The 19,918-nt window shown below is 36.4% G+C and overlaps 1 protein-coding gene and 1 non-coding gene across 4 annotated transcripts in view; one reads left to right on the top strand and one right to left on the bottom strand.

Moving 5' to 3' along the window:
• The window catches only part of LOC106132029 (probable phospholipid-transporting ATPase IA), a 105,711-nt gene extending 86,072 nt beyond the window's left edge, over positions 1-19,639 (bottom strand). For 2 of the 3 annotated variants that reach the window (XM_060944791.1, XM_060944796.1), the window contains exons 1-2: positions 19,466-19,639; positions 17,980-18,075 (exon numbers count right to left, since the gene is read on the bottom strand). In XM_060944791.1, the coding sequence (XP_060800774.1) occupies positions 17,980-18,075; positions 19,466-19,520 (151 nt within the window). In that variant the 5' untranslated portion in view covers positions 19,521-19,639. Of the gene's footprint in view, positions 1-17,979; positions 18,076-19,462 lie in introns of all 3 variants that reach the window. The other variant, XM_060944792.1, reaches the window with a different exon arrangement.
• On the top strand, positions 12,332-12,493 carry LOC132901877 (U1 spliceosomal RNA). Its single transcript, XR_009656930.1, has one exon. It is a non-coding gene; the product is annotated as a U1 spliceosomal RNA (small nuclear RNA).
• Positions 19,640-19,918: the final 279 nt, after the last annotated feature.

Raw genomic sequence — 19,918 nt, 5'->3', positions numbered from 1 at the left:
TTAGATATAGTATACTTTAGCATAGGAACACTCCGTCTATTTTCTATTGATGTTGCAAAAGGCGACTAAGGGATAGGATAGTAAAATTGGGGTTATATGAGGCGATGGACTAGCAGCCTGACACTGTTTAAATCTCGATTTCATAATTAAGTTATACTTCTGAATGTGACCTGTCAGGTCTTGCGAGACTGATGGCTCTGTTTACTCTGTAAGGTATTGAGACGTGATTATATGCATGTATGTAGAAGAACGCAGCAAAATTTTACTTTTAAAATAAATAGCACTGCATTTTGAAAAGTTCTCCCAGTAGGAATTGAAGACAGCTTGCGAACTTATGATAACTTGTTCTAACTAGTTTTAAGAAAAGCTAACTCTGTTATTTGCTAAGAATTTGTGCTCAGTAAAATTCAGATTGTATTTAAAAATAAGCTTTTTTAAACCGACTTCAAAAAAGAGGAGGTTAGATAGAATACGTTATTGTTCGGTAAATTTTAATTACAGTTACATACTTTTAAGTCTTTTAACAATTATCTAGTCTCAACCTACTTGTTCCGAAAAAAGGTGATGTATATTTACGTCTCCATACATTACGGGGTAGATGGAGCCGAAAGTCACCTTTTTCACGTACAGCTGTATGGTTATAGATAACATACATACATACATATGGTCACGTCTATCTATATCCCTCATAGTCTTGAAAAGACTGAATGGCCACTTTCAGTTATTTGGCTTAATGATAGAATTGAGATTCAAATAGTGACAGGTTGCTAGCCCATCGCCTAAAAAAAGAATCCCAAGTTTGTAAGCCTATCCCTTAGTCGCCTTTTACGACATCTATGGGAAAGAGATTGAGTGGTCCTATTCCTTTTTTGTACTGGTGCCGGGAACCACACGACACCAATACAAAAAAGATGGTTATAGATATTTTTTTATAAATGCAGTACTAATTAAATATCGATTTCTGATTGTAAAATGTGAGGTTCCTTAATAATTCAGAGCCTGTCCTCATTCGCGAGGATACAAACTAGTGGTTTTTTTTACTTTAATTTTACTCCGTTTCAACGTAATTGCATTACTGCTAATTAACTTAATGCTTTTCAAGACAATTTTCCGTTCTTTTCTTTCAAATTAGTCTCGCGTTTTTTGGAGATAATGTGTTTTATTGTAATACATACGGATTTAAACCAATTCAACTATCCACTTAGTGCTTCATTTTTTAATCATTAATAAATCCCTTTTTTTAAACTTATTTTATTCTTAAGATTTAGTAACATTATTATATTGGTACATACATACATACATACATATAATCACGTCTATATCCCTTGTGGGGTAGACAGAGCCAACAGTCCTGAGCGGACTGATAGGCCACGTTCAGCTATTTGGCTTTAAGATAGAATTGAGATTCGAATAGTGACAAGTTGCTAGCCTATCGCCTAAAAAAAAGAATCTCAAGTTTGTAAGCCTATCCCTTAGTCGCCTTTTACGACATCCATGGGAAAGAGATGGAGTGGTCCTATTCTTTTTTGTATTGGTGCCGGGAACCACACGGCACATATGATTTTATACGGGCTCATAGAGAGTCACTTGGGAGAGGTTTATGTGGCTAAAGCCATGAAAAGATCTTTTGTTACAGTTTATTCTAAAGTATTCATTTCATTATTATTATTTACTCATAAAGAAATTCCTCGCTTCGATTTTTTAAGTTTTGATTTTTTTATATTTCTTCATTCTTAGAAAAAGTAAAACTGTGTTCTCAAATAAAATAGCCAATTTACTGCCTACTATCGTATCTAAATAATAATACACGATCTCATCTTACTACAGAAAGTCTGTATACCAAAATACACATGTCTTCGGAATATCAGGAAATATCGCGCTCGCCATTTTATTGGTGTCACGAGTTCATGGAAAAATTGCAATAAAAAGGTAGGCACAAATAATAAATATTATAGATGAACAATTACTTAAGATATTTTTTTTATATATTTTTTACACTTTTTAATTGACGCAGGCAAAGAGAATGAGAGAGAAAAAACGCTATGGATACAAGATGTGAGGTTATTATTTATGTTTGCTATTTGCTAAAGGTTGACGGGTGTAGAAAAGTAATAGCATTAAGTTCACCTATTGTACCTTTGAGGCTCAATAAAGTTTTAAATAAACAGAATAGATTTACTCGTAGACTTATAAGATTTTTCTAGCCAAAACTGTCTAATCTTATATATAAAATTCTCGTGTCACTATGTTCGTTTCCGTAATTCTCCGAAACGGCTTGACCGATTCTCATGAAATTTTGTGTGCATATTAGTAGGTCTGAGAATCGGCCAACACCTATTTTTCATACCCCTTAGTGATAAGGGTCGTCCACCCTTAATTTTTTTAGAAATTACATAAAAATTATTTATATGGCAAAACAACGTTTGCCAGGACAGCTAGTATTATATATAAAAATAGGTATCCAGTTGCTATTCTAATCTATTAAAAAAGAGAAACCGATTGGACATTACAATAAGAGATTTATAAGAAACAAAGGCCAATTGCAGAATTCGTTAAGAGTAAAGCCATTTTTGTACAAAGAACAGCAAAACTATAAAAATGATGTATACAACAGTGTAACAGCCAACGTTGCCCTGCCGATTTCATATTCAAGAGGTCTCGAGTGCTCTATATCGACAAGCTTTTGTGAAATGCCAAGAGATGTGTACGAAGCTAGAAGTTTAAATATGTAGTCTCTGCCTACCCCTCCGCTGGAGATTAAAAATTAAGAAAACAATGCTAATTAAATATGCAATTATTAGTACTTAACATGCAGCCGCAGATGACATGCAAAAATATAGACAACAGAAGAAAAGTTCTTTACATAAATTTTGTAACCAAAATTTCAAACGATGGAAAAATTACAAAAACACGTCAATAATAAGGCTTGACCCATAAAACATTATATGAGTTGAAAAATTACATTTAATAATTATGTCTTTTGTATCGTCTTTAATTTGTAAAGTCCTCAAGTATGACACATGTACTTGGGTGGGATACTATGCACGTGTCATACGACTGAGAAGGGGAAGTAAATAATTCAATTTTTGGCCCTTGTGTGGCGAGGGATCCCGAGGGACAGGATTAAGAGACGGTTCGTAAACGTGCTATCCCATTATGTTACTGAATAAATTTGCATATCTAAGTTAAATGCTTGGCAATTTGGTGACATTGAAATCATTCCGCGAACAAAATGTACTTAATTCACTTTGTAATCATTTATATTGTTTTAGATACTGGCTACGCCCTCCGGTTTAACCCGTTTTCATTTTCTAAGTTCAATTTGTAACTTTATAAGCACAATTATTACACAAAAATCAATGACATTCAACCGTGAGCTTTATTTGCATAAAATAACACTGATATGTAAATAATCATGATCTTAACTAACACTTTTAATTTGAAAATGAATAAAATTATAAAAAGACAGTTACAATAATCGGGGCCGAAACGTCGGATCAAGAATACCCTAAACCATTGAGCTTGCAAAAAAGCTTACACATAGAAAATAAGATATCTTATGCAGGGATCGTGGCAAGTGGAAACATGTAATGCAGTTTGTTACCGCTTCTTCTGGACGCTTTGGAAACGGCACGGAACTTATTTTTAAGTAATTTATTCGATTTCAACCACTGAATTATAATTTTGTAGTTGATTTCTCTGCCAACCCCTTTGAGAAATGACTCAGTGTATGTAGGTTTAATGTTACAAAAAATGAGAACACGTAAAAATACCGGGCAGTTACGAAACTATTGGAAACGAGGCTTTGTTTGTAAACAAAGAAGCGCGACGCTCCACTTGAAGGAAATATAATGTTGCTGAGACAAATACTTTACTAGAGCTTTCATCTCTATTTCAAAAAATACTAAAGTGAACATAATGGACTTAATGCTACTCGTAAAAGCTTTGTCTAACCGTTTACATAGCGTCAGACTGAAAACAAGAGATTAGGTTTAGTACTGATGTTTTATGTTGTAGAAATCTAAACATTATAATTCTGTGTGAATATATTAAAGCATTTTTAAACAGAGTATAAAATGAATAGTAGAGTTACTGATAATTATTTTTATTTATTATACAAAGAACTAAAGCCACGAGAGAAAGCCTAGGATAACAATGTAAATTATACGAGTATTCCTTAAAAGCTGGAACAAGATTTTAAGATTAATAAAATTTTACCTTTCAAATCCGCGAACTTTTACTACTCAGAAGCTCTTCAATCGTCAAAATATTACTATGATGTCCATAAAGATCTTGAATAGTATAAGACGTCACATATGAAAATAATTTTCTTTTATGCTAAATAACCATAAAACTTAACTGAGACCCTAACATAATTTAAGCTAGTCTTCTTAACATACGCCTAATTTGTGTGAAGCACACTTATTAATGCCAATTTTCCGTCCTTCAAGAAAACACCTTCAAATTTAGCCATTAAAATTAACCAAGACCTTATCTACACGTAAGCTAGTGATACGTATGTGTGTCCGTTTGTAGGACGATATGTGCGGACGAGCGCTCGCACGGCGTCGCGCTGGCAGACTACCGCATCTGTCCGGACAAACTAGCAGCACCAACAACAGTTTTATATTTATTATTTTTTTTAATTCATAACCCTTTGTCCACTGTGTGTTTTTGTGGGTTGACATAGGTATTTTTTTGTTTCACACACAAATTTGACACGACAAGTTTGCGTGAAGTTGGATGAAGTGAATCTATGCAGGGAAGTGGAAAGATATTTATCTGTCTACCCGTGCAGGAATAAGGCGTGATTTTATTAACTTACGTATTATTTTCATATGTATATTACGTATAATATAATATTACACTTGATTCATTTGTTCGACATTTTCAAAAGGTTTATAGACAACAAATACTTTTTACATATTCGATTGTTGAAGTTTTCTGGTTTTGACGACTTGAGTCGCTTAGAAAATAGTTTAAAAATTGACGAAGCTGCAGATTAAAAAAAATTCAAACAGAAATTTCGAAAAGAGGAGTCAGGCCTAAAGCATAACGGCAGAGGTTGTGAGTTGTGGGAACATTCAAAGATGAAAGAGAGAACAAAAGATATTTCTTTTAATTTCACTGTGACACTCACTCAATCTGGCCTAGATATTTATAAATCTAAAGTCTTAAGATACACCACACTTCATCTCAGACTAAGAAGCATAATCAAGAATACAATGTCACTTTATGTGACTTGGCGGGCGGGCGGAATCTTTAAACCTCACAAGTTTTTAAATTTATATATAATGCACAATCAAAATAAGGTTAAATGAGAACCTCCTCTTTTTTAATTGGTTAATAAAATTCAATAGGATTTCTGACAGATTAACACAGATAATAAGACATATAGTCTGATTTTATTTTAGATTTAAGAACATTAATAACGATGTTTGTACCGAATTAAATTCACAAAATTCTCGACCTATTGAATGAAAACCTTCAAGCGTAGAATACGCTTTTTCTTTCTGGAGATTCCCACTGAAGTGAAGCCTCTTGCGAAAGCTAGTCAACCAAACATACATACAAAATTATGATCACGTCTCCATCCCTAGCGGGGTAGACAGAGCCACCAGTCTTGAAAAGATTGACAGGCCACGCTCAGCTACTTCGCTTAGTGATAGAATTGAGATTCAAATAGTGACAGGTTGCTAGCCCATCGCCTAAAAGAGGAATCCCAAGTTTATAAGCCTATCCCTTAGTCGCCTTTTACGACATCCGTGGGAAAGAGATGGAGTGGTTCTATTCTTTTTTTGGAATGGTGCCGGGAACCACACGGCACTCAACACTCACGGTCAACCGAACATTGTTTAAATTCACGACACTTTCTCTAATGTAGGACGTTGAGTCACGGGTGGTGACGGCAGTTACAACATCTGTAGGACATTAAACTTTACGCTCGTTTATTATAAAACACGAGATGTAGTAAGTTTCGTAATAAGGTTACCTACATGAAAATTAAAATGGTTCTTAGCCAGCATGAAAAGTGATACTTGCCGCGAAATTGAATAAAATTTTAGATGTCATACCTCAATCTTTTACAAGGGAACATAACCCAGATTGGACCATGGCAAAAGCTGCACAAGGTGAAATGCAGTTTACCTTAGTCGCCTCGTAGGTATAACTTTACAATTTAACTAAATAAATACTTGATTTCGTATCGTGATAGACCACGTATTTTACTTTATTGCAAGAATAAAATAAAATGTTGACAGCAAAATTTACAGCTCTATGACAAAGTCTAAATTAAATTTCGTTTCCTGGAAATAAATATGAGGAGTTCTCACACGTACCTACCGTTTGTTAAGTTCTCCGAAGGTATTACGGCATCCTTCATAGCTCATAAGGCTTCAGTGAAGCTACTGCAGTCTCCTTTGACATCACATAAGCTTAGAAAGCTTACTTGGAAGTGGTTAAATAGAAACACTAATTTTGATTTATTTATTATTATTTATTAACAATAATTTTGTGGTACCCGAAACCGCCGAACTTGTATGAAGAGAGTTATGAATGTGGATGAAGCGAAGGAAGTATGCAGAGATCGTGGCAAGTGGAAAGAGGTAGTCTCTGCCTACCCCTCCGGGAAAGAGGCGTGATTTTATGTATGTATGTATGTAATTTTGTGGTTTAAGTAAAATAATAAACTAAGCATCCTGTCACTATTTGAATATAAATTTTATCATTAAGCCAAACAGCTGAACGTGGTATTACAGTCTGATGACTGTTGGCTCTATCTGCCCCGCAAGGGATGGAGACGTGATTATATGTATCGTAGCATCTGTAATTCTGAAAATAAATACCTATTAATTCAAATCCGTTCTGTAGTTACAGTTTTTGCGTAAAAGGGTAACAAACGTACTAACATACCATACATTTTGCATTTATTCGAGCATGATGCAAATCTGAATTTCATAAACATAATACTTAATGAAGTTTAAAGTTTACGAGCCGCGATAAAAATCATCGACGAACAAAGGGCATGTCCTTCGATTGTAGCGATCGATATAATGCCATTCATACTATAATCAAGGCTTCATTTATCGCCTCAAAATGAATGTCATACAATATATATTATTACATACTGTATGTATGTTATATCACGTCTATATCCCTTGCAGGGTAGACAGAGCCAACAATCTTAAAAAGACTGATAGGCCACGTTCAGCTGTTTGGCTTAATGATAAAATTGAGATTCAAATAGTGAGAGGTTACTAGGCTGTCGCCTAAAAGAAGAATCCCAAGTTTATAAGCATATCCCTTAGTCGACTTTTACGACATCCACGGGGAAAGAGATGGAGTGGTCCTATTCTTTTTTCTATTGGTCCCGGGAACCGCATTAATAATACTATTTGACCGGATATATATATTATTTCAGGCTTTAAATGCAGCTCATACTGACTGACTTAGAGAAAACGAAGCGTTTTACTTCTTACCTTCATGACATTGACTGGAAGAGATTGCATTAGCGATAAGTCCGCCTTTGTACCATCTCTATCTGTTTTGTGCTGTTTTGTATGTTTTACTCTTATGGTGCAATAAAGAGTTTTAACTATCTATCTAACCTTAACGACACCTTGATGCATTATTTTTTCAGAAAGCAACCATTCCCTTAGTCATTTTTTACGATATATGTGAGAAAGAGATTTTTGCAATTTAAAAACGTCTGAACCTCTGTACTGTTTTTATTGAAATTTTATACCTACGAATATTATCTGGATTTAACATAGCCTTCATACATACATACGTACATATGGTCAAGTCTATATCCCATGCGGGGTAGACAGAGCCAACAGTCTTGAAGACTAAATGGCCACGTTCAGCTATTTGGCTTAATGATAGAATTGAGATTCAAATAGTGACAGGTTGCTAGCCCATCGCCTAAAAGAAGAATCCCAAGTTAATAAGCCTATCCCTTAGTCGCCTTTTACGACATCCATGGGAAAGAGATGGAGTGGTCCTAATCTTTTTTGTATTGGTGCCGGGAACCACACGGCACGCCATAGCCTTCATTTTTTTAAATATAGAATGAAAGGAAATTTTATTTAAAAGCAGATGGAGTTGAGCGCAAAATCTTATAGCAATATAAACAGTCTTAACTAAATGCTTTCATTTTGGGCGTTCGGAAATAGATCAAAGCTTTTGAAATGTAGACAGGCAAGTATCCAGTGTCTTTAAAGACCCCAATTAATTTAGCTTCTTGTACATTTTTAAACAGAATTACTTTACGGCTGTTAAGGCTATTCTATTTAAAACATCGCTTTACAAAAATAGATTATAATTAGGTATGAGTATTTGGTTATTTCTGTGCTAATGGGTGAATATTTTTATTAATAAGTAGCTTGTAATGTCTTGAATTTTATTTACAATTCACCAAGGTACTAACTAACTAAAAAGAATAGGACCACTCCAACTCTTTCCCATGGATGTCGTAAAAGGCGACTAAGGGGTAGGCTTATAAATTTGGGATTCTTCATTTAACCTGTCACTACTTTAATCTCAATTTGAATCGAATCTATCATTAAGCCAAACAGCTGAACGTGGCCTATCAGTCTTTTCAAGACTTTTGGCTCTGTCTGCCCCGAAAGGAATTTTAAATTAAATTTATAAAGCAGAAATTAACCATTTTACAATCGATACAACTACAAAGTCGCGGACATAAGCTAGTAATGAGGTTAACACTTTGACGCCATTTTCACAGCTGATTCAATATCGGCGAAAGGTTCATAAAAATAATGTCTAACCCGCCGGAAGTTGCCGGAAGCGGTTTCCCGCGCCCACTTCCGCCCGATACTGCTGCCATTTTATGCTTTTATTAACCGACTTTTTAAAAAGAAAAGTAGTTTTATTGGTAGCTCGTTTTTTTTTCTGTATCTGTCACTGATGCTCAAAAATAATACTCCAAGTATTGCATTGAAATTCGAAATTTTCAAAATGCGAATCTCTCGCCATTTCCAGCAGTGACTTCAAAATTTATCGAATTTCGATGTCGAGATATTTTAAATTGCAATTATCGCCAAAAGAACTATTTTTATTATTTTAATTTATATATTGATGTAATTCTTTCCTTTCAAGGCTTTGCCTACCTCGCAAGATAGAAGTATGTATGGTTATTTATTTATTATGATAGTAGTTATGTACACTTTAAATTATTTAAACTACAATGAACTTATGAAAACTATTTCAACGGTTAACATACATAAACCTTGCGGGATAGACAGAGCCAACAGTCTTGAAACGACTGAAAGGCCACGTTCAGCTGTATAGCATTATAATGGAATTGAGTTAATGAGCCTATCCCTTAGTCGCATTTTACGACATCCAAGGGAAATATATGGAGTTGTTCTATTCTAGAGTGCCGGAAACTACACGTCATGGTCAGTTTTACTGAGGTTTAATATACACATTTCTTTATTTATGTTGACCAATGTAAACTTATTTGTCATGTAATGTGACCAAAAATTCTCGTGTAATACACACATTGGAAAGACAGGTGGAATTACAACGGCCGCTGATAACGTCAGCCGCTGGGGTTGCCAGTTACAAAATTTACGTTAAATTCTGAAATATTTTGTGTTGTAGACTTTTTACGATACACCCTATCATACTAATATTATAAATGCGAAAGTTTGTGAGTATGTCAGGATGTCAGTATGGATGTTTGTTATTCTTTCACGCAAAAACTACTGAACAGATTTCGATGAAATTTGGTATGTAGGTAGCTGAAGACCCAGAATAACATATAGGCTACTTTTTATACCGGAGTTCCCGCGGGATTTATTCCACGCGGACAAAGTCGCGGGCGGTCTCTAGTAAGTCTTATAAGTTACAACGCTAGTCCGGTAGCAAAGGTATTTTCTTTGCTACCGGATGTAATGTATTCAATAAAAAACTAAAGTTTTTACATCCTAAATTTCGTGACATACGATCGCGTTCATATCTGCAGTCATAGTTTTAAAATTCTTACGGGTTAAAATAGCGTGCACTGTGGTTCCAGTAGATACACACACACATGCATATTTAAAAAGAATAAATATTCCATCAAATGAATACGGTCTTTAATACCAATGATTACTAAGTAAAACAGTTTATTATTCTATGACATATAACAAAACAAAACAGAAAGAGACGGTAATCAACGATGGCCGAACTGGGCCCGATAATTGTCGATCGAGATATCGTCGTCTCTCATTATTTGCATAAGATTTGCCTATAGAGGGAAGCCTGCGACTGCCAGACTTATGTCAATTCGATAAGGTTGAAAGTTTGTCTGCACACGTCCCTAACATAGGTAGTGGTTCCTTTGAAAGTTAGTGGGTAGCAATTTTATTACTTCGTGTGAGCAAGTGAGATCTAAGATATATTAGATAATCTCGCTTGCTCACACTCGCTTGTTCTAGTTACTAGCGTTACTTGGATTCCGAAGTTATTCAAGGATTTTTTTTGTCTATTTAAAAAAAATTGTGTTACTGACAATTTTTAATGTTTCAAGGTGCCATTTGAACTAAGTAACTGACTGACTAACTAACTAACTGATATCTAAGAATTACAATACCCGTGTCTTCAAACACGGAAATCAGCAAGAAATATTAAACAAGAGGGATCAAAATAAAACATTCAATAATTAAAATTAGTAAATTTTATTGAAACAGTTTACCTATAGTTTTGTTTACATATCGATGATTATATAAAGCTACACATACAGCATATTACACTAATTATATCATCTACTTATCTTCTGTTATTAAGGTTACAGCTTAATTATTCGTTTTCATAAAGAAAAGATATTGAAGCTGTCCTTAAAATACTATCTAAGTAATTAGTGGTTTTAATATAAACTGGCAGAACCTTTCACGCACTATATGGACTCGATGCACAGGGCAGTTGTCTTGCACAAATGATATTGTTGGCATATCATCAATCGGATAAATACACCGCACAGTTGGTAACATGGTTTCTTCCAGCACTTGCACATAATGAGCAGCTGTAGCGCGTCCTGCTATCCACACCTGTTCCCCAGGTCCAGCAGCACTCATCCAGCCCCACATATTTACAGATATGCGTCCAGACTCCATCTTTGGCCCAATATTTTTTCTTCATACCGAGTTGCATTTCTTCGCCATAAATGAAGCCTACCGTGTTGCGATGACGTAAACGAACTTTTCGTCCGTAAATATTGCTTTTTTCCAGTCAAAATCCAAATACTGCCGAGCAAATTCTAAATGTTTTTGCTTATTTATTTCGGATAAATACGGCTTTCTTGCTGGCTGTCTGTGGTGTAGTCCCTCACGGTGCAATCTCGACGAACAGTAACCACTGATGTGTCGAACTGTTCCGCAAATGTTCTGGTCGGTATGAAGCCATAATTTTCGTACTGATCCACCATGGATCTCCGCTGTGTGGCATGTCGCTGTGTTTATTAGCGGACGACGGCCGCTGCGCGGCGACTTTTACTTACACTACCCTCTTCTTGATGGCGCATTACCCAACGCTTTACCGCTTGTTGTTTATTGTGTTATTTGTGTGAATGTGTGAGTGACAGCGGTGAGTGCAAGCTATAAAGTTTTGCGAACTATGACTGCAATTATGAACGCGACCGTACATTTTTACCTGGAGCATTGTGGTTGCTATCATACTTGTTCTACCGGACTCTGCCTACTTCTCCAGAAAGAGGCGTCATTACAGTATGTTTGTATGCCACACTGCAATGCCGTTATCTGACATCAGGATTTTCACCTTTTTTACCAGTAGAATAAGAAAAAAAAATATCTTTCGATCTGTATATACGAAATTTTGGTACCTTTAAGTCATAAATAGGCGTTCTCATTGATGAATGGCATCAGTTTAAATTTTTACCGCATTTGACGTTTGACGTTTTACTTAAAACAAGGATTTGACAGATAACGGCATTTTAGTTATACCAGGGCAGCACAGAGATAAATTTATCAAATTTAAATCCAAATATGCTACAAATGATGTTACGATTTCGTAGCTAAATTCGTAGCCCTGCCGTAGCTTCGTACAGTTTAAAACGTATAAAATAAATCTGTAGAATGGCGAAAAATGGCTTAAAAATCACAAAATTACACTTGTACATATGTCATTACCATATAATTATAGTACTATTACTTTACATGTATGTACTGCTAATGCTAATCGCAAAGCTCGCCCTCTGACTCTTCATTCTTACTTATACAAGTCTGCCACAAGATGGCGCTCTTCGGAATTAGAACTCGCTATGGGTTTTCTTTCACCAACAATGACGTCCGCGGTACGAACTCACCAAGGCATACTTACCTGGCGTAGGGGATACCGTGATCAAGAAGGCGGTTCCCCCAGGGCGAGGCCTGTCCATTGCACTGCGGACGGGTTGACCCCTGCGATTATCCCTAATGTGGATAACTCGGACGCGTAATTTTTGGTAGTGGGGACTGCGTACGCGCTGTCCCCCCCACATTTATTACTAAAATAAAGGTTATTGCAATCCTTGTAGTAAATAAGGCCCAGCTGTTAATAAAAATTTTGAGATTTCATAATTTTTTTTAAATATTCAAAAAAATAAATAATTGACTTTTTGATAAGGCTAAAGTGGTCCCAGATTTATAAGTTTCAAAGGAGTAACATCCTATGAAAATGAAAGTTTGTAGGGATGCGTAAATGACTCTTTCCTTTTTTTTAATGAAATTTAGTACACGAGTAGACTATAACATAATAATTACTTCTTATCCTGACATCCCACAGAAGCGAAGCCCCGGGGCGCAGCTAGTTTATAATATTTTTTTTTAAGTTTGTCACACAAGCATCTTAGGTACTTGGTTAAATTCTTAATTGTAATAGAAATACCTTTTATAAACATGTAACAAAGGGTATCAACCCTACATATTGAACGGGATGGTCGAGGTAATAATGTTAGCTGTCCGCCCGTGGTCACACAAGGTCAGGGCGCGGCGCACGCACGGATTTCACGGAACCACATTTGCGTGGGTTTTATTATATTAATGGATTGGAATTTAAAAGGTCGTTATCGTAATTATGATTTCTTTGTTTGTGTTAATTACGGCGTATTTTATATTATTTAATAATCTAGGAAGATTTTTAAAAACTTTCAGTTGAATGTAAGTGCCGTGTGGCTCCTGGCACCAATACAAAAAAGAATAGGACCACTCCATATCTTTCCCATGGATGTCGTAAAAGGCGACTAAGGGATAGGCTTACAAACTTGGGATTCCTTTTTAGGCGATGGCGATAGGAGGCTAGCAACCTGTCACTATTTGAATCTCAATTCTATCGTTAAGCCAAATAGCTGTACGTGGCCAGTCAGTCTTTTCAAGACTGTTGGCTCTGTCTACCCCGCAAGGGATATAGACGTGACCATATGTATGTAAGCGAAACGGTAGCGGTAGCGAAGAAAAATCTTTCTCACAAGAATTTGCATCATTCTTTCAGGAATACTCTTAGTTACTACTGAAAGCGTTCTCTATCTCTGTGCAAAATTTCACCAAAACTGGTTAAGTCGTTTTTGGGTTTATGCGATAAACACAAAAGTCTATACTTTCTCAATTTGTAAATCAATTTTTCTATTAGCGTCGTTCAGACAAAGAAGACATATTTATCCAATTGATATACCTACTATTTAAAAAGTCATTCTGTATATTATGAACTCCTGTGGGAACACTCAATAAAAGACAAGTTCCCATTTTGGGGAAATGTCAGTGCACACGCCGGTTCGACATTTTTGCTTTCTCAAAAGGCCATTTGCATATTCTTTGCGCTTGAACTAAATTAGGGTGATTACCCTTTATCATTTACTGCTGTTTCACTTCCTGCTATTCTCGTGAAATTCGGATCTTTTGTTTGTTTTGAAGCCTATACTGAAACTAGACTACTAAATGTCCTATTTATAAGAGCACAAATAACTTTATTCATACAAAATTTTATGTTCATGAAAGTCTGTAAAACAGTTTAGCCGTCAAAGCGTATGTTACAGACAGACAGCCAGGTGTTGGTTTTGACAAAAAGGCCATCACTTAGATATACTGCAAGAAAATCAAACAAATGGTTTGCCGAGCTTGCATGAAGAAAGTTATGAATGTGGATGAAGCGAAGGAAGTATGCAGAGATCGTGGCAAGTGGAAAGAGGTAGTCTCTGCCGACCCCTCCGGGAAAGAGGCGTGGTTTTATGTACATATGTATGTATGGTTTGTCCAATAATACATAATTATGTTGTTAGATATTTAAGGTTACTTCTCTTATACATGTCATCTACCGCCACATGTAAGTGTGTAAAACATAGTTATGTAGAACATAATATTAAACTTAGTTATATAGTAGGTATGTATGTATGTTTGACATGGTGTCCATGGCCCGGTAAAAGCTTCCTACGGCTTTTGTCAAGCAACGTCCGGTCAGAACGCTATCCATTCAGTCGCTCTCCCTAAACTAACAACACAAACACAATATTAAGCCGTGTGGTTCCCGGCACCAATACAAAAAAGAATAGGACCACTCCATCTCTTTCCCATGGATGTCGTAAAAGGCGACTATGGGATAGGCTTACAAACTAGGGATTAAAGAATCCCAAGTTTGTAAGACTAGGCGATGGGTTAGCAACCAGTCACTATTTGAATCTCAATTCTATCATTAAGCCAAATAGCTGAACGTGGTCATTCAGTCTTTTCAAGACTGTTGGCTCTGTCTACCCCGCAAGGGATATAGACGTGACCATATGTATGTATGTATGTATGTAAAGCTGGCTAGCCCAACGTCTCAAGGAAGAATCACAAGTTTATAAGTCTATCCCTAAGTCGCATTTTGCGCCATCTATGGGTAAGAGATGGAGCAGTCCTATTATTTTTACTATTGGTGCCGGGAACCACACGGCATTTAGATATACGGTCGATTATAATAGTGTTATGTATGCTGGGATCAGCAATTAACATCCAGTATATCGTGCCAAACCAAATTAATTTAGCTTACGCCTACAGTTTTACGGCCAATTCGGACATACGGCCATTGTAATCGGTTTACAATTTTCAAGCATTTTGGACTTTATCAGTGCACTGTTGAAGGTCCATTTTGTCTCTTTTCAACGTCACAAAGAATGATTACGTGCAATTTATATGCGTTTTTCGTTGTTTACACTTCGGTATTGGGCTGGGCAGATAGTTTTTCATGGTTGCAATGACATAATTCAAGTAGAGTAATTGTATTCAAGAGTATATTTGGGACTAAGGGATAGGCTTATAAACTTGGGGTTCTTTTAGGCGATGGGCTAGCAACCTGTCACTATTTGATTCTCAATTCCATCGTAAAGCCAAACAGCTGAAAGTGGCCTATCAGTCTTTTCAATACTGTTGGCTCTGTCTACCCCGCAAGGGATATAGACGTGATTATATGTTTGTGTGTATGTATATTTGGGACGTTCTGGCAAAAGCTCAGGCCAAGAGCACATTAATCAACGAACTTGCACGATGAGAGTATGATGTAAGTGGATGAAGCGAAAGAAATATGCAAAGATCGTGGAATGAATGAACAAATGAATGGACACCAGACCTCTCTTAGTTACACACCACACTTAGTTCAACATTCATTCATGTTTTTTAATGTAGACAATGTGCATTCGTCCACGATGTAGTTTTAAGAGAACTATATTTGTAAATTGACGTCCGATGAAAATGCTGCAGTGTAGTTTGTTCCGCCGCTTCTTCTACACATGCGCTTTGGAAGCGGTAGTAGTTATAATTAGATTCACTCGTAAGTGATGTGACGTCAATAAGTGATACCTTGTATCCAATTTTGAAAATAAATCTATTCAATTCTATTTTATTCTATACTCCAGAGGTAAGGATGCAATCTGAACTTACTCCAGTCCTAGTTACATTCTTCCCTTTCTGGAGAGGAGCCCGGGGAGAGCCTTCACGACGTTGATCCTGAATTGACCGAGTTGGTGAGGTCTGAGACTCTGAGGGTGGTGGTAATGACAAAAAATAATTAACATTTACTATACTACTCGTATTGACTTTCTTTTGAATGGAATCGGTGAAAAGCGATTTACGCGATCCGTGCATAAAAGTTTATTTCATATAGGTGCGGATCGCAAAAAATCGTGTTGAAAAGAAATTAGAAACTGTCAAAATAGTTCGCGCTGTTTGTCAGCAACGCAGCAATCCAATTGTTCATTCATTTTAATTAACTGTTGCGACTATTAATTTCAACTTGGACTGTTTCAATCCACAGAACATCCACAAGTCCAGTAAGCTTAGTTATTTCAGGAAAAGACTAGTATTCACCTACCTATTTATTTTTGTGCCGTGTGGTTCCCGGCACCAATACAAAAAAGAATAGGAGCACTCCATTTCTTTCCCATGGATGTCGTGAAAGGCGACTAGGGGATAGGCTTACAAACTTGAGATTCTTTTGTTTGGCGATGGGCTAGCAACCTGTCACTATTCGAATCTCAATTCTATCTTAAATCCAAATAGCTGAACGTGGCCTATCAGTCCGCTCAAGACTGTTGGCTCTGTCTACCCCGCAAGGGATATAGACGTGATTATATGTATGTATGTATTTATTTTAACCCCAAAAATGGAGTTTGTGAATTTAAGAAAAACAAATGTAAGCAATAGAAATTGTTGCCATAATTATGTTATAGAATACCTAATTGACGGCTACCTCCTGGCTTTGTCACGGTTGCATCCTCACCAATTTGGAGAGCAGCCGGGTATGCCTTTGACCATGAATCCTAGATTAGGCGAGTCAGGTTTTTACACGAAGCTACAACTATCTGACCTCCACAACCTTCGCAGGTAACCACTCCCTCCCTTTCCCATGGGTATCGTAAAAGGCGACTAAGGGATAGGCTTACAAACCTGCGATTATTTTTAAGGCGATGGGTTAGCAACCTGTCACTATTTGAATCATAATCCTATCATTAAGCCAAGCAGCTGAACGTGGCCTATCAGTATTTTCAAGACTGTTGGCTCTGTCTACCCCGCAAGGTATATAGACGTGACCATATGTATGTATGTTCTCTTACCTGCCACTTTTTACTAAAACGCCACAAGGTTAGACAAAATGTTGGAATAAAATAGAGATTTATAATATTTTGATGTATTATTGTATTGTGGTCATTTTTGGACTACGTTCTCTTCCACAGAATAGATAAAAACCAGGTAGATGAAGGTGACTTTCTGTTATATTATAATCCAGTGTACACACTGCTTTATTTCTCCAATCAGTAGCGTTTCGTTCCGACATGATTAATAGTTGCCCCGTGACTGTGTGGCATTTATGCCAACACCTTTTGTTTCTCGAAGTACCTAGGTACATACCTACGTACCTACCTAAAAAAATATAGGCTGACAGCCTCTACGCGCAGCGGTAGTTTGCTTACCGGAGGTCCCGGGTTTGAATCCCGGCCAGGGCATGAGAAACGAAGGATTTTGTATGTTTTACCTATATAAGTATTTATTATGAAATCATGATCATAAAGTAAGTCTCTCGTTACAAAAGTTTCGAAAAAGTTTACATTTAATGAGATACTATGAAAGTAGTAACTTGATTTTGTATTGATTTTTAATGAGATACTTTGAAAGTAGTAACTTGATTTTGTATTGATTAGTTAATTAGTAAACGCATTAAACATATTTCGAAACAATATTAAATTGCCGTGCGGTTCCCGGCATCAATACAAAAGAATAGGACCACTCCATCTCGTTCCCGTGGATGTTGTTAAAGGCGACTAAGGGATATGCTTACAAACTTGGGATTCTTCTTTTAGGCGACGGGCTAGCAACCTGTCACTATTTGAATCTCAATTCTATCATTAACCAAATAGCTCAACGTGGCCAATCAGTCTCTTCAAGACTGTTGGCTCTGTCTACCCGGCAAGGGATATAGACGTCATTATATATTAAATGTATGTATTAAACCACTCACGTGTCCTCAAATGTGCCACCAACTGCCGTAAGATTCCTGTGAGGCGATGTGTACTCGGGAACGAGGGCCGACCTCGCCAGCAGTCCCGAAGGACCCCTGGATGAAATACCAGTGAGTATAGAAAGATAGATAAAACTCTTTGTTGCACCATAAGAGTAGAACATACAAAACAACACAAAGTAAATATAGATGGTACAAAGGCGGACTTATCGCTAAAGCAATCTTTTCCAGTCAACCTTTGTATATATAATAAGGTATAGGCAACTTTGGGATTCTTCATTTAGGCGATGGGCTAGCAACCTGTCACTATCTGAATAAAAATTTTATCATTTAGCCATACAGCTGAACGTGGCATTTCAGGCTGTCAGGCTGTTGGCTCTGTCTTAATAGTAAGACATTGAGACGTGATTATATTATAAATCTACAGCATTCTGGTGTATTCCTATTTGCGCCCTCTGCCACTAAGCTCCGGGTCTGGGATCAGAAATAGACCTGAATATATGTTAGGTACATAAAATCACGCCTTTTTCCCGGAGGCAGAGACTACATCTTTCTTGCCACGATCTCTGCATAGGTACTTCCTTCATTATATAATAATATGTTTATACCAAATTATTATATTGAAACTCTTAACCTTGCTTTATGCCTGAGCTTAGCCAACAATCGGTGATATAAGGTTGGAATAATTAATAAATAACAGGGTGCCGTGTGGTTCCCGACACCAGTACAAAAAGGAATAGGACCACACCATCTCGTTCCCATGGATGTCGTAAAAGGCGACTAAGGGATAGGCTTAAAAACTTGAGATTCTTTTTTAGGCGATGGGCTAGCAACCTGTCAGTATTTGAATCTCAATTCTATCATTAAGTCAAATAGCTGAGCGTGGCCTATCAGCCTTTTCAAGACTATTGGCTCTGTCTACCCCAGAAGGGATATAGACGTGACCATATGTATTTGACAAAACTTTAGTAGAATAAATTTAATGTACTACATATTCATACTCTCTCTATTTACAAGTACAGAATCACCTATTTTTCATATACCCATATTACTCAAATTTTTACTGACAAGTTGGTTTTAGAAACCAACAAAGATTCAAGAGGACGAAGTCGCGGTTCACATTAAACAAATTCACAATAACTCTCGAACAACACTCATGTTTGTTGAAGAGGTTATGAATAATAATAAACAAGTTTTTTTCACACATAACTACCTACTTACCTACATCACTGAAATCACCTTCAGAATGTAGATACATAGGTACTTAATACATACAATATATATATTTAAAAAAGGATTTAAAAAAATATCATCTAGGTATCTACCTACCTACATTTTCTACATCCCCCTTAGTATGAGAATAAACGATCAAAACACGGAGGACGATAATAAAAACCCATCCAAACAGACAGTACTGATAACTGTTATCTGCGCTCGATTAAAATGCAAATAAAGCAAAAATATTGAATTTTTTCTAGAAACTTACCGCTTTGGCCCAAATTGAAGTATCCACTGCTTCTCCACCATTCTGAACCACTCATATTTCACACTCACATAGAAAATTATTTCACTATTTCAATATACGAATCAGATATAACGATGCGATTGTATGTAAACAAGAGATGGCATGACAGACGCGCTTCGCTTGACAGTCAAGACTATATAACTTCACGGGTTTATCTATATCTGTATGAATCACATTTCCATGTACGTTTAACCTACTGTTAAATGGAGGAGTATTTTAAACTGAATTTTGATATATGTAGAACTAAACAGTACTAGGCTCAGGATTACATTTTTGCACTAAGAAAGGTAGTGTGAAAGTAGGGACATTTAGAGATGGAAAAGGAAAAGCAACTATCTTAAGTAGCCCGATTTTTTTTTTTCATAACTCTTTTTTTTGGACAATCAAACTTCATCATAAGCTTTGTTTCCAGTG

The sequence above is a fragment of the Amyelois transitella genome, chromosome 6 (genome assembly GCF_032362555.1).
Source record: "Amyelois transitella isolate CPQ chromosome 6, ilAmyTran1.1, whole genome shotgun sequence".
NCBI lineage: Eukaryota > Metazoa > Arthropoda > Insecta > Lepidoptera > Pyralidae > Amyelois > Amyelois transitella.
This window is presented reverse-complemented; position numbering and strand designations above follow the sequence as displayed.